This window comes from Notamacropus eugenii, chromosome 1, assembly GCF_028372415.1.
Source record: "Notamacropus eugenii isolate mMacEug1 chromosome 1, mMacEug1.pri_v2, whole genome shotgun sequence".
In the NCBI taxonomy this organism is placed as follows: domain Eukaryota; kingdom Metazoa; phylum Chordata; class Mammalia; order Diprotodontia; family Macropodidae; genus Notamacropus; species Notamacropus eugenii.
In genome coordinates, this window is record NC_092872.1 from 417,959,714 (window position 1) to 417,972,953 (window position 13,240).

The following is a 13,240-nucleotide window of genomic DNA, read 5'->3' on the forward strand; positions in this document are numbered from 1 at the left end:
TAAGGAACACTGAATTGGAGGCAGGAGACTGCTTTCTGCTTCCTGCCTTTGCAGTCAGAACACATGTGTCACCCTGGGCAAATCAGTTTCAAGTCAGTTTCCTTTATTTGTATGTTTTATCATCTGTAAGACAGAGATAATAATAGTTCTGTCATTTTTGTCTCAGGTATGTTGTATGGAAAGTTCTATCCAAACTGTATAGTGTGTTAGAAATGAGAACTGTTTTCTGAGAAGATTGGACTAAATGATTTCTAAGGCCCCTTCCAGCTCCATAATTCTGTAATGTATGATTTTTGTAGGAGTGCTTTTTATATAATCTTTATGTTTTTATAATGCTAAAAACTTCATGCAATAGACAGTTATTAAGAACCTGCTCATATGTATATGTAGGAGGGGATGACAAACACTGTGTTCTCTGTTCTACATATATGTAAGGCATATCACTTATTTGATAAAGTCTTTTAGATGTGAAAGTGACCTTAGTTATCCTAATCTAATCCCAAACTTTGTAATTTAATTGGTCTTCATCTAGGTATGTATGACAAGCATTTCTGCTTTTTGTTTTCTTCCCTCTTGTATCACTGAAGAGTTATCAAGAAGAACAATTTTTCAATATGGGCTAAAAGGATTTTAAATTTTTACCTGGAATCCACAAATGCCAGGCCCCAACACTTACCACCCCATCAGTGCTGGGATGCAGGCACAATAGAGACTAAGTGAAGACTGCAGTGCAAGCTCATCCCCTTTCTTTCAGATCAGCCAATAGATTGGCAGGCTGAGCTGCCAATGACCAGACATTCTGTAGTGTCAGTGTGAGAACTGCAAGGGACTCACAATCTTCTGCCTTGTTTGTGTGGCCAAAAAAACGTCCCCAGAGCCAACACAGGAATATGTTATCTTCCCATCAGGGTTGAAGAATCTTTCATGGAACCAGGACAGTTATTTTTAAGCACAACTCTACAGTACTATGCCAGGACTAACAGGATGGAAGAGACACTTCCAGGAAATTACTGTTGTGGCTGAGAATTAGGTTTACTACAAATTGAATTCTCCATGTGATATGGAAAATCTTTTTCCTGAAACGTTCAATTAGTTAATTTTTCACACTCTTAATAAGCCATATTTAAGCTCATGCAAGACTTTGAGCTTTCCCTATAACAGTGCAACTTGAATTAAAACACTTAAGTATCACTGAAAGAGAAATTTTCTGGATTAAAATACGGATTTCTGAAAAGTAATATTGAAGGGGTCTTTTATTTTTACCCTTAGTGTGCTTCCTAGCCCTAATCCCAGCTCATTTGTGGCATCTTTTTTTTTTTTTTTTTAATTTTTTTATTTTTTTAATGTTTCATTTGTGGCATCTTTTGCTACCCCTTTCCTGTTTGTGGTCCCTGCCTGGCCTCTGAGAATTTCCTGGCCCATCCCTTTTCTGCTTTCTAGTTCTCCTGTGCTCAGTCTGAATCTCTTCTTCTAGTTAGATGACTCCAGAGACCTGGGGTCTGGAAGACCTGAGTTTAAATTCATCCTCATACACTTCCTAGCTGTTTCGCCTTAGGCAAGGTTTAACCTCTACCTTAGTTTCATCAACTGTAAAATAGGTTCAATAATAGCACCTAACCCCCAGGGTTGTTGTGAGGATCAAATGAGATGATATTTGTGAAGCATTTAGCACAGCATGGGGCACATATGCCTAACAGATGCCTGTTCCCTTCCCTCTCCCTCCCCACCCCCATTTCGTGCTTTTGAGATAAGGTTGGGGCTTTCAAAGAGGACTTTGCTTAGCAACTTAAGGAAAAGGAGCAGAAAAAACAGGGCTAAGGCTAGACAAATTATAGGTTATCTAAACCTGTGCTATTCTTAATCTAGCTATATGTGGCCAACATAAAATCCTGAGCTAACTACTAACCACACATTCTCATTCGTCTTCGCCTAGTCTTACCATGTGACTCGAATGTTCACACAGACTGTGCCTGACTTGTGGTAGAGTGTTCTGAGCTCATAGTGGTCTGATCAGCCACAGTTGGACACTTTGAAACTTGACTCTAGCATAGTGATGTCATTTTGGTTCTCTTGGAGAACAAAGGACAACAATCAACCAACCAATACCACTATGTAACTAGATATCACGCATACTGCCTTGAGGGGAGGCCTAGATTGCTGTTTCCTGCCTGTGGCTCCATCTTAATTTTCCATTGCCTTCTGCTTGCAAGCTGATCCTATGACTGCTTCCTCCCTAACCAGCTTCTTGGGTTAGGACTTCCTAGCTGTCTCAGCCCTCAGTGTTCCCAAGACTGAGCCTGTCCGTTTCTTCTTCCTGAGGTATTTGGGAGGCAGTTGTGAAGAGGCAATAGCTGGATAAATGTCATGGGCATCCTGGAGAATCAGTTAGCTACTGTCTGACTAAGTCACTAAGCTTTATTCAGTGTCTTCAGTTGGTCACTTGTTCTAGGACTCGTACTGCTCTACTTGTGTGTAATGTCTTTTTTGTGTAGGCTTTGCCTCCTTGCTTTAATTCACGTTGTTATTGGAAAAATAGTTTCAGTGCTCTCTTTTCCTTCCTCTCTCTACTGCTGATGTGGGCTGTGTTCAGATAAATTGTTTGATTACCTTCTTCCACCCCCTACCCCCATTCATTCCCCATTATTTAGTACCTTTTCAAAATCACTTGACTCCGTCTTTGCCATATCCCATTTCTAGAAGATTGTTGATTTCTGTAAAAAAAATTTCTGTGTACCCCAAACTGGTTAATAGAAAGGACTCAAAAAATTGCGGCACTGGCTGAAAATCTTTCCAGTAGCTTTTTTTTCTTTAGTAACATTTAACAAATGTTTTCCGAGCTCCCTAGAATTTGTAAAACTGTGCTGGGGATGTAGGAGTATAGTAGTCAGCCTGTCAGTCAATGAATATTTATTAAGCACCTACTGTGTGCCAAATGGAGGCAGCTAGGTGGCTTAGTGAATAGAGCCTAGAGTCGAGAAGACCTGAATTCAAATCTGGCTTCATAAAAGAGATAAAACAATAAATCATAATACCACAAGCATTTATTCAGTGCATACTGTGTATAGAGCTGGCACAGGGTGGTGGGTTCTGAGTGCTTGATTCAGAATCAAGGTCTGAGCTCTGGGCAAGTCATTGAATGGGGCCTTTCTTTATCTGCAAAATGAAGATACTAATATCTCACAAGTTTTTTATGAGTTCCAAATGAGATATTGTATGGAAAATGCTTAGAAAACTTTAGAAGTGGAATATAAAGGTTATTTGTGAAATAAGTATGACATAAGTAACTGTAATTCACAAAATGACTCATTGATATAGCATGAAAACATTATGTGTACTTTGTACAATATTCCTTTTATGGCTTTTTTATGATTAGGTAATAGAGGTCTTGGTAAAGTCATGAAGTAACCATCTGGAGACTAATGTTAATGTCAGGATGGCTTGAGTTGATTTTACTGTAAATAGCACTGCCAGTGCAGGTGATGAGATTGTTTTGCTTCCTGCCAGAGCTGTAGCTAGGAATTCCATGAGTGACTTATTTGAGTGACTCAAGATCTGTTGTCTTTGCACCTGCTTCATCTTCCAGCTATTCCAGCTTGGGCCTCTGCAGCACCACCAGAAAGATCCTTGGGCCCTTAGTCTCAGGCCTTGGGGAATGACTGAGGGAGGTTGTACTGCAAATGAGGGACAGAGAACTGAGAGGCATAGGAACAGGTGGCTGGCCCCATGGTCACCTCACTATTTCCCTGCCTAATGCAGAGGTGCCCTACTAGAACTGTCAAGGGCATGATGATACGTATAGATTTCAAGGCTGCATATTCCCCATCTCTGTCTAACCTTTAAGGAGAGCAGAGGGGAAGGCAGTGCTTCAGGTGGACTCTGTAACACTGCTGTTAGGTTTTCTGTTAAATTGGTGGTCATAGGGAGTGTTCTTTAGGGAAGCGATTGATTTTTGTGGGTTTCCTTTCTATGTGGATTGTGTTAGCTGATTTCCTTGCTAACTCAATATTACCTTACTACTTTTATGGAGAACGCTATTTAATTGCCCATTGACTGAAGTTGTCTACCTTGGAGTTTGTCTCATTCCCTTCACAGCCCATAGATTGATAAGTCATGTTGATTCCACCTGCCCAGCATCCATCCCCTCCTTTCCACACCTACAGTCAGGCCCTTTTCACCTCTCATTCAGAATAGCTTCCTGGATTATCTGGAATAGCTTCATAATTAATCTTCCTCTCCAGTTCATCTGCAGAAAGGTCTGATCATGTCATTACTGTGTTAAAAAAAAGTTGTGATTCTAGAGTAGTCAAAGGCAAGATCCTGTTGGGCATTTCAGTCCTTTTACAGTAGAGTAGAGGGTTCATCCTTTCTTTCTTCTCCCCTCTTGCTGTCTGTACATATTTTCAGCCAAATTGACGTGCTTGCTGTTCCCAATACCTGCCACCCCATCAGCCTGTCCCCCATGACTAGACCAGGCTCCCTCCTCATTTCTGTTTCCTCTAGGGATGAGCTTAAAGTGTCATTTCCTACCCAGTGTCTTTGCTGATTGTGTTTCCTTTCCCTTTCCCTCCCCCAGTCATTCGTGCTTTCTCTACCCTATCCAAAAAAATTATTTTGCATTTCTTTTATATTTACTCATGGATACATGTTTTCCCCCAGTAGAATGTAAGCTCCTTAAGGGCAGGGGCATATTTTATCTTTTATCACCCAAAGACCCAGAGCCCAGCACCGTATCTTACACATGGGAGGTGCTTAATAAATGCATATTAAATTTTTTAAAAATTATAAAAGTGACTGTCAAAAACAAATATATACAACAAAGGTTAAATCTTGCCCCAAGCCTTTAGCCTTTAACAAGGCATGACTGAACAAGTTAAAGAAAATGCTTTTGTTCCATATCTCCTTCCAGGCGTACATGAAATTCGCCACCTTTTAGGACTATACTCTTTTTTATCTACTTCTCTATCTTCTGCAAAATCAAAAACATAGTTTAATATGGATAGCAAGGCCTTCTGCTTTTTCCTTTGATGCTTACCTGGGGGTGGGGGTGGGGGTGGGGGAGACAGAAGGAATCAGTGCTCCATTCAGATAGATAGCCTTTTCTCCTACCTCTTCTCTCCCCTTTCTCTCCCCTTTTTTCCTTTTCTTCCTTCCTCTCATTTTCCTAATCCCCCTTTCCTCTCTCTTCTCCTAATCCCCCTTTCCTCTCTTTTCATGGTTGTAGTCAGTAGTTCTGCTGATTTGATCAGTAGCTAGGTAAGACCTTTACCTGGTATTTATTGCAAATATTTTTCTCAATTTGTTTCTTTTAAATATACTGCTTTTTGCTGTGCACAGTCTCTTAATCTTTTTATAATCATACCCATCATTTTTGTCTCCAATGATTTTTCTCCCCATTTGTTTGATAAAATGTTTATAGGAAGTGAAATCATTTGTTCTAAAAATCTCTCCAAATCTTTTTCTACACTTTTAGGTTTGTCCCTAAATGCCCTTGTGCATTGTCTTAGATTGTCTCACCAAGCTTTCTTTAAACTGATTTTTCCTTCTTCTGCTTCTCACTGTTCTTTGAGATAATGGTACTGCTCATCATTTTCCTCTGTTTTTCTTTCCTTAAGTTTAGACAAATGGAATTTAATATTCTGTACCAGTGTTGCCATTAGCTGCTATGTACTTCTGGTTGTTGAGTGTTTCTATTGTTATATTTTTAGACTCAGTTGGTCTACTCATTGTGGCAATTGATTTATATTGGTTCAATTTATGTGTGAAATTGTTATAATCCCTACTGATGTCCTTTCCTCTCTCCGTTTTTCATTTTTCAGTATCAACAATTTCTTTAAATAGGTTAAGTTAAAGTTTTAATCACACACCATATCTTTTCCCCATTCTTCTTCTAGCTTTGTGTTAATTTTGATGTTACTCTAACAAATCAAGGGTCTGACTCTACCCAAGCAGCTGATTCAAAAATGATTCCTACATTGGGAAAAAGTGATTTCTTGTCTGTTCAAATATAATCAGTTTCACTTTTTGCTTTTCAGTGCTCACCGTGCCCTGTGCCTTACAATTATTTTTTTGAAGGAAGTATTTATGATAGATAATACAGTATATGTGTGAACCTCTGTGTAGTCTGCAGATCTTTGGTTTTCTGAACCATGTTTTCTAACATGTTTTTCACTGTCCTCAACTAGCAGTTGAAATCGTCTAGTATCAAAGTATATATCAGTTTAATTTGGAGGATTTTATTGAGTTCTTTATAGAATTTCTGTGCACCTTCATTCTCTAGCAGATGTTGGCATAATCTGAAGTTACTTTTGTGTGGATTTTTTTGCAAATCATTATCATAAGCACCTGTAACAGATGACCAAATGTCCCATGCAATCATGTTTTTTATCTCTTTGTACATGATTACACAAACTCTGCCAACTTCTTTCTTTGCTTTTCCAGAGAGAATCTATGAGGCACCCTTCCATTTAGCTTCAGCTTCTTTTGTTTTTTTGGTTTCATTTATAGTGAGAATGCCAAGATGTATGAATTTCAGTTCTTTTAGTAGCATGTCTACTTATTGACTGTTTGACAAACATCACACATTTGCAGTGTTTACTGTTTGCCTGTTTTATAGGTGGTCTCAAAGCTGTTTGATTGTTAGCATACTCTCACACTCTTTTTTTTCCCCCTTAGACTGTGAGTGTAGACTTAGTGACACACTGCATGAGGCTGGTGGCCCTTTTGTAGTTTTCTTTATTTCATAGGTTTCCATGGCCAAATAATTCATCCCGAAGTGGCCAACCTACTGGTGATGAATGTGCCTCTTCATACTTAGCTGAACAGTTCCTTGGAAACCAGATAGTCTTTTGCTCAGACTGTACTCAAAACCTTTCTAGGATGATAGAACCTAACAAAGCTTGCAGTTTTTGAATCATGTCCACACCATGATGAAGAATTGGAATAGGATGTGGAAGAACATCATGTATTCATCAGGTTCTGTTCTATGGGCTTTCTGTTCTACTCCATTAGTGTTTTTGTTTAAAAAAAATTTATTCTGTAATTGACAAATGTCATCCAACATATACATTTCTAACTACACAGAAGAACAGAAAAGGAGGATTGTATACAGAACCATGACCTATATTACATACAGCTAGTATTTTTAAAAGAATGCCATAAATCCAACGGTGTGGTTCCAAAACTGTTCTGCTTGTCTCTATCTTCTTCTGGACTTCTTTCTTTTGAAACATACTACAGTTTTCTTTTCCTCCCTTTTTTTGTATTTCTTCCATTTTTTCTTTCTTTCCTGTGCATTTTAAACATACTACAATTTTCTTTTTTCTCTTTTTTTTTGTATCCCTTTAACTAGTCCCACTTTCCCTCTCAAATGCCCCCTCTCCAAATTAGAAAAAGGACAAAAAGCTCCAAAACCCTGCCTGGTGACATGTAATCATAGTCAAGCAGAACAAATCTATACTTTGGTCATATCCAAGATAAGAGCCCTCTATCTATTTCGGATGGGTGGGTAACCCATCATCAGTCATCAGTCTTCTACTGTGTCATCAGTCCTGTACTACATTGATCTGAGTTCTCAGAACTTTTAAAATTGTTTTTCTTTATGGTGTTGTAGTTATGTATAACTAGTTCCACTTTTGCTCACTTCAGTCTGCATCAGTTCATTTGTTTTCTCAGAATCTTTCACTTTTGTAATTTCTTTTTGTTGTTGTGGTTTTTGGAGGGGGGAAGGTGAAGCAGTTGGGGTTGACTTGCCTGAGATCACACAGCTGGTGTCAAGTGTCTGAGGCTGGATTTCAACCCGGGCCCTCCTGATTCCAGGGCAAGTGCTATATTCGCTGCTCCATCTAGCTGCCCCAACTTTTGTAATTTCTTGTGAAGTAATAATGTCCCATTATAATTTGTTCAGCCATTTCCCAATTGAACTCTTTAATTTCCAATTCTCTGATAGAACAAAAAGGTCTACTATAAATATTTTTGAACATGTGGTTCCTTTTCTTCTTTCTTTGATCTCTTAGGGATAGATGCCTAGTAATGGTATTCAGAGTCAAAGGGTATGCACAGTTAAGTGGCTTTTAGGGGTACCAATTCACAGTTCCAGTATTGTGTTAGTGTGCCTGTCTTCCCTCAACTCCAATAATTACCTTTTTAAAAAAAAAAACTCTTCCAATTTAATGGGTGTGAGATTTTCTCTTTTTTGTTAGTTAGCATTTATTGAAAACTGCCCCTTGTTTTTTATTTATTTTTTTGGGCAAGGTTGGGATGGGGGTAGTGGAGGGTGGCAGCAGCTTCAATATGTTTATATGGGTATTGAGTGATTCTGTGCACCCTGCCACAAGTCAGTGGAGGATCCTATATTTTGTGGTCTTCCTGTTGAATGAAACTAATAGTTTTTAAAAACCATGTCTTATGTTTTACTCTTCTTTCAAATGCTTGTGTTGTTATACAGTAGCTGATTATATAGAATACAGGGAGAGATTCATGAGCTCTTCTTGTCATCTGTCCTCATCAGCTCCCTTTTTTATTGCACAGAAGGGGTTTGTCATCTGCAGAACTGGAGATTTTGCTGTTCATATTTCCCAGGTTGTTCCATAATCATAATTTGTTGTGCCAAATCAGAAAGTTCTCAGTACCAGTCCTTATGTAGGCTTTTAATTTTTTTTAAAACAAAGTTTCCTCTTTATCCCTGCCCATTGTTTCTTTTCTCTAAACCAGCTTTCTATTCATAATAATTTTCTCCCCAGTCCTATGATGACTTTTTTCCTTAATACCTGTTGATATACAACTCTGTCAAAGAAAAACCTTTTAAAAACAGGCTGAGTAGGTTATACTTAATAATTCCCCTTTATGTGCATTACCATCTACCTCTTACAATAATGTCAGTAAATTTATCAGTTTTGATTTTGTCCCATAGAAGTCACTGGACATGGAATTCACTTTGAGGGCTTAATCACAATGATGATGTGTTCATCTGGTTAAACAATACTCTTCCCATCCCCCTTTTCCATCAGTGCTGATTTTAATATAACTTGAATAAACAAACAGAAGATAACCTAGGTTCGGACATGTTTTCTACAGCTTTTGTCCCACAGAGTATGATTGAATAAGTTGTAGGGTAACCCTTCTAGACGATGATTTTTTTTCAGACCCTATTTTCTTCTCTCTTGTTCAGCTGCCCTTCAAGCACTCAAGCGCAAGAAGAGGTACGAGAAACAGCTGGCCCAGATTGATGGTACATTGTCGACAATCGAATTTCAAAGGGAAGCCCTTGAGAATGCCAACACGAATACTGAAGTCCTCAAGAACATGGGTTATGCTGCAAAAGCCATGAAGGCTGCCCACGACAACATGTAAGATGCCCATACCGGGAGTGCACGTGTTCAGAAAGGCTCTTTTGCTCCCTGGGGCTCAGTTTCCTCATCTCTAAAAGAAGGCATTTGGGTTAGATGATCTCTGAGGTCTCCCAACTCTAATGCCCATATGCTTAAACTATGCTTTCATAGTAATGCCTCGTTTATCCAGCATTGTTGGGCAGAGTTCTGAAGCTTACTCCTTAACTTAGTCCCCAAGCTTTTTTCCTAACCTTTTTTTTTTTTACTGGAAAAGTATTCAACATGTAGGTTTCCTGACTTCTGCAATAGATGATGGCAAACAGAATTTCTCCTTTTCTCAATGTTTTAAGCTTATCATCTGTGCATACCCACAGCTGTCCTTGATGCCCCTTATTTGTCCTTCACTTTCCTAAGTTCTTGTATCTTCCCTTCCTTCATAGCAGAGCTATCAGCAGTTATCTCTCCCTGCTATGGTAAATGCAATATAAGCTCTCAGTAAAGGCTGGAGGAAGGGGCATTCCTGTGTCCTAAAAAGGAGAGGTTGTTGGATAAATGAGGTGTTAACATTTGTGTGTTAGCTATATAAAATATTTTGTGTTACTTTTTTTCTTTTCAAACTGTAAAGTGGATTTGGGAGCCATCTAGGTTTCCTGGGCATGACTATATTTTAACAGTTAGGTGATGGTTCTGCCTGTTGCCTATTTTCAGAGTTAACTTTGATCTGTAAAATGAAAGAAAACTAACATTCTCAAAGAGTTTATTCAAAGTAGGGAATTTTAGTTTGTTGGGAAGAGGTGAGGTGGGAACATGGTTCATGCCAGAGAAATTGGGTTCTCACTTTCCAGTAATTAAGGCTCCCTTATGAGAGCCACTCAGACCCTGTTGTATGTATGCATCTTGACTGACATAGCATATCTGTCACTTGTTTAAAGGGATATCGATAAAGTAGATGAGCTAATGCAAGACATTGCTGACCAGCAGGAACTTGCAGAGGAGATATCCACAGCTATTTCCAAACCTGTAGGGTTTGGGGAAGAGTTTGATGAGGTAAGTGACTTGATACAGATCAGTTATATAAACTGAATAAATTCTGTAGCTTCTGTAGCTATCCAGTAGTTTTACAGACTTTCCAGCTAGCCTCATACATGATTGCTTTTCTTTTCCATAGACTAGGATTTGGGGAACAAATATTTTTTCCTTCTCCAAAACATTCAGGTGAGAGCTGGCTAATTTCTTCCAGTTCCAGAATTGTCAGAATGCTTACTGCATTCTGTTTGAGCACAGGTTGACTGAGCATGCATTTTATCTCCTACCTTGTTGATCTAAGGTCTAAGGGTCTTCTCAGGAACTGCCTGCCAGGTACATTGGAGTGAATTGGGACTGCATATCTCTTGACCTTTCCAGTAAAGCAGAACTACATTGTAAAGCATGTCATTGTGCCTCTGATTTAGCAGTGCAAAAGGTCATGAACATAGGGCATCATAGTGTCCATCTTTTCTGTGACATAGAAAGCCAAGGTTTGGCCGTAAGACTCCCTCACTGCTTATGTTTTCATGCTGGATGGCTACAATAACTCAACAGACATTTATTAAGTGCTTAGCGTGTGCCAGGTCACTGTTTTAGGCGCTGGATATACACAAAGACAAAAATGAAGTAGTCCCTGCCTTCAACAGTCTTACATTCTGATGGGGGGATATGGTCTGTACAGAGATGTATAAATACAAGGTAATTTAAGGAGAGCAAGAACTAGCAGGAGGTGGGGGGAGGGAGATAAGGCAAGGCTGGTAGGAAGTACTTTGAGGGAAGGTAAGTGTTTTAAAGTCAGTGATGAGGAGGGGGTCAGTTCTAGGCATGGGGACAGTTTGTAGAAGAGCACAAAGAGAGATGAGACATTGGGTTTGGGAAAATGGCTTAGCTGTTCAGTCTGGCTGAATCGTATAGCGCATACAGGAAATGAGTATAGAAGCAGCCGAAAAGTTCAGTTGGAATCAGGTTGTGGAGGGCTTTACATGCCAGGCTGAGAATTTTACAACTTGTTCTACAGGCAGTAAGGAGCCACTCCAGGTTTCTGAGTGGAGATAGACCCATGTCTTCCACTCGCCTTGTTCTCGAACAGAATTCAGGCAGGGAGTCGTCAGGTCTAAAGTGATACACACAGTCTGGGGTTGGGATTTCCCATGCTGACACATTTCACTCTTGTATTTCCTTTCAGGATGAGCTTATGGCAGAACTAGAGGAACTAGAACAGGAAGAACTTGACAAAAATTTGCTGGAAATCAATGGTCCAGAAACAGTCCCACTACCAAATGTGCCCTCTATAGCACTACCATCAAAGCCAGGTAAGCACTTCCAAAGTATGTTTTTTAATAGCACCTTGAGTATGTTATTGTCTAATTTCATGGTCTCCTGAGTTCATCCAGGCCATGAATACCAGGTTAGTGTCCAGTTTGACATTTTGAGAAGCAGGCACCTGTATATCTTTGTTTTGCATATGGTTTTCTCCCATGATCTTATACAGATTTAGCTCTGTGTATATAATCTTAGTCATAATTCCTTCTTGGACATGGTGCCAAGTAAGAGAAATTTTTGGCCAAAGGTGGAACATTGGGGAATTTCCATGGAACATTAGGTTCAGGATGGCCCTTTGCAGGAGTGGTGGCATTTTCATGGACTGCAAATGCTTAGACTCCAGGAATAACTCTGGTGGAAAGGGGAGATTGAAGCAATTGAGGCCTTTTCAAAGGCCTAGTTAATGAAGTATTATCTACCTTTGGAGACTAGTTGATCATGACATGAGTTCTAGTTCTGACTCATTATATATTCAGCAAAATATAGAAATATGTTTGGCATGACTTCACGTGTGTAATGGATATCATTGCTAGCCTTTTTAATGGGTGGCAGGGGGCTAGAGGAAGGGTGGGAATTTGGAACTCAAACTGGAAAAATATGTTAAAAATTCACACACACACACACACACTCATCAAACAATTAAGTGTCTACTGCATAACAAGACACTGGTAGTCAGTAGAATGATAAGAAAAAGTGGAACAGACCTTTACCCTCAAAGGTTTATTGTGGGATATAATGTGTTATTTGTTAACTGAAAACAGAAAAAGAAAATCACTGTCTAACCCAGGTGTTAGAAGAGAATTTGAGAAGAGAGAGAAAACTGAATTGGAGACAGGAGAGACAGGAAACAGGTTGCCCAGTTCACAGTCTGTGATAATAATCCCTGTTGGGGTGATGAAGGCCTGAATTCAGATGGTAACTGTGTGAATACAGTGAAGGGGATAGGTTCAAGAAAGATGAATTTCTACCTCCTCAGCAAGATGGCCATTGGAAACTAGTTGAACATAGGAGAGTTGGGAGAATAAGGTGAATGTCTCTGATTGCCAGCTGAAGTGCTGGAAAGATAGTGATGCTGGCAACAAAAATAGGGAAGTTTGGAGGAGAAATGGGTTGGGGGCAAGTATATTTTATTCTCCTTTGGACATGTGGAATTTGAGATGTATGTAGAATACCCAGGTGGAGACACCAGTAGCCAGCTAGTGCTGTAGGACTGAAGCTTACCAGTTCACTGATTATTCTTTTCCCTATCCAGGACTCAGATTCTCCATGTGTAAAATGAAGGAGGTTAGAGCAGGAGTGGGGAACCTGCTTTCTTGATTCAGTCAGAGGGCTGAGGTTGAGGAGCTGGAAGTCCATATGTGGCCTTGAGGCTGCAGATTCCTCACCTCTGGGTTAGACAGTGATTTTCTTTTTCTGTTTTCAATTAACAAATATTTTTTTTTCCTCCCATCCCTCTTACAGTTTTAAAGGGGGAAAAATGCCCCTCATAAGAAATATACACAGTCAAGCAAAGCAAATTCTCATATTCTCCATGTCCAAAAATGTGTGTCATTCTGCATCTTGAG

The 13,240-nt window shown here is 39.4% G+C and overlaps 1 protein-coding gene across 1 annotated transcript in view; it reads left to right on the forward strand.

Annotated features, from left to right (window-relative positions):
• The window catches only part of CHMP4B (charged multivesicular body protein 4B), a 57,976-nt gene that overhangs the window by 42,368 nt on the left and 2,368 nt on the right, over positions 1-13,240 (forward strand). The window contains exons 2-4 of the mRNA XM_072631286.1: positions 9,167-9,344; positions 10,259-10,373; positions 11,539-11,665. Of these exons, the coding sequence (XP_072487387.1) occupies positions 9,167-9,344; positions 10,259-10,373; positions 11,539-11,665 (420 nt within the window). The remainder of the gene's footprint in view (positions 1-9,166; positions 9,345-10,258; positions 10,374-11,538; positions 11,666-13,240) is intronic.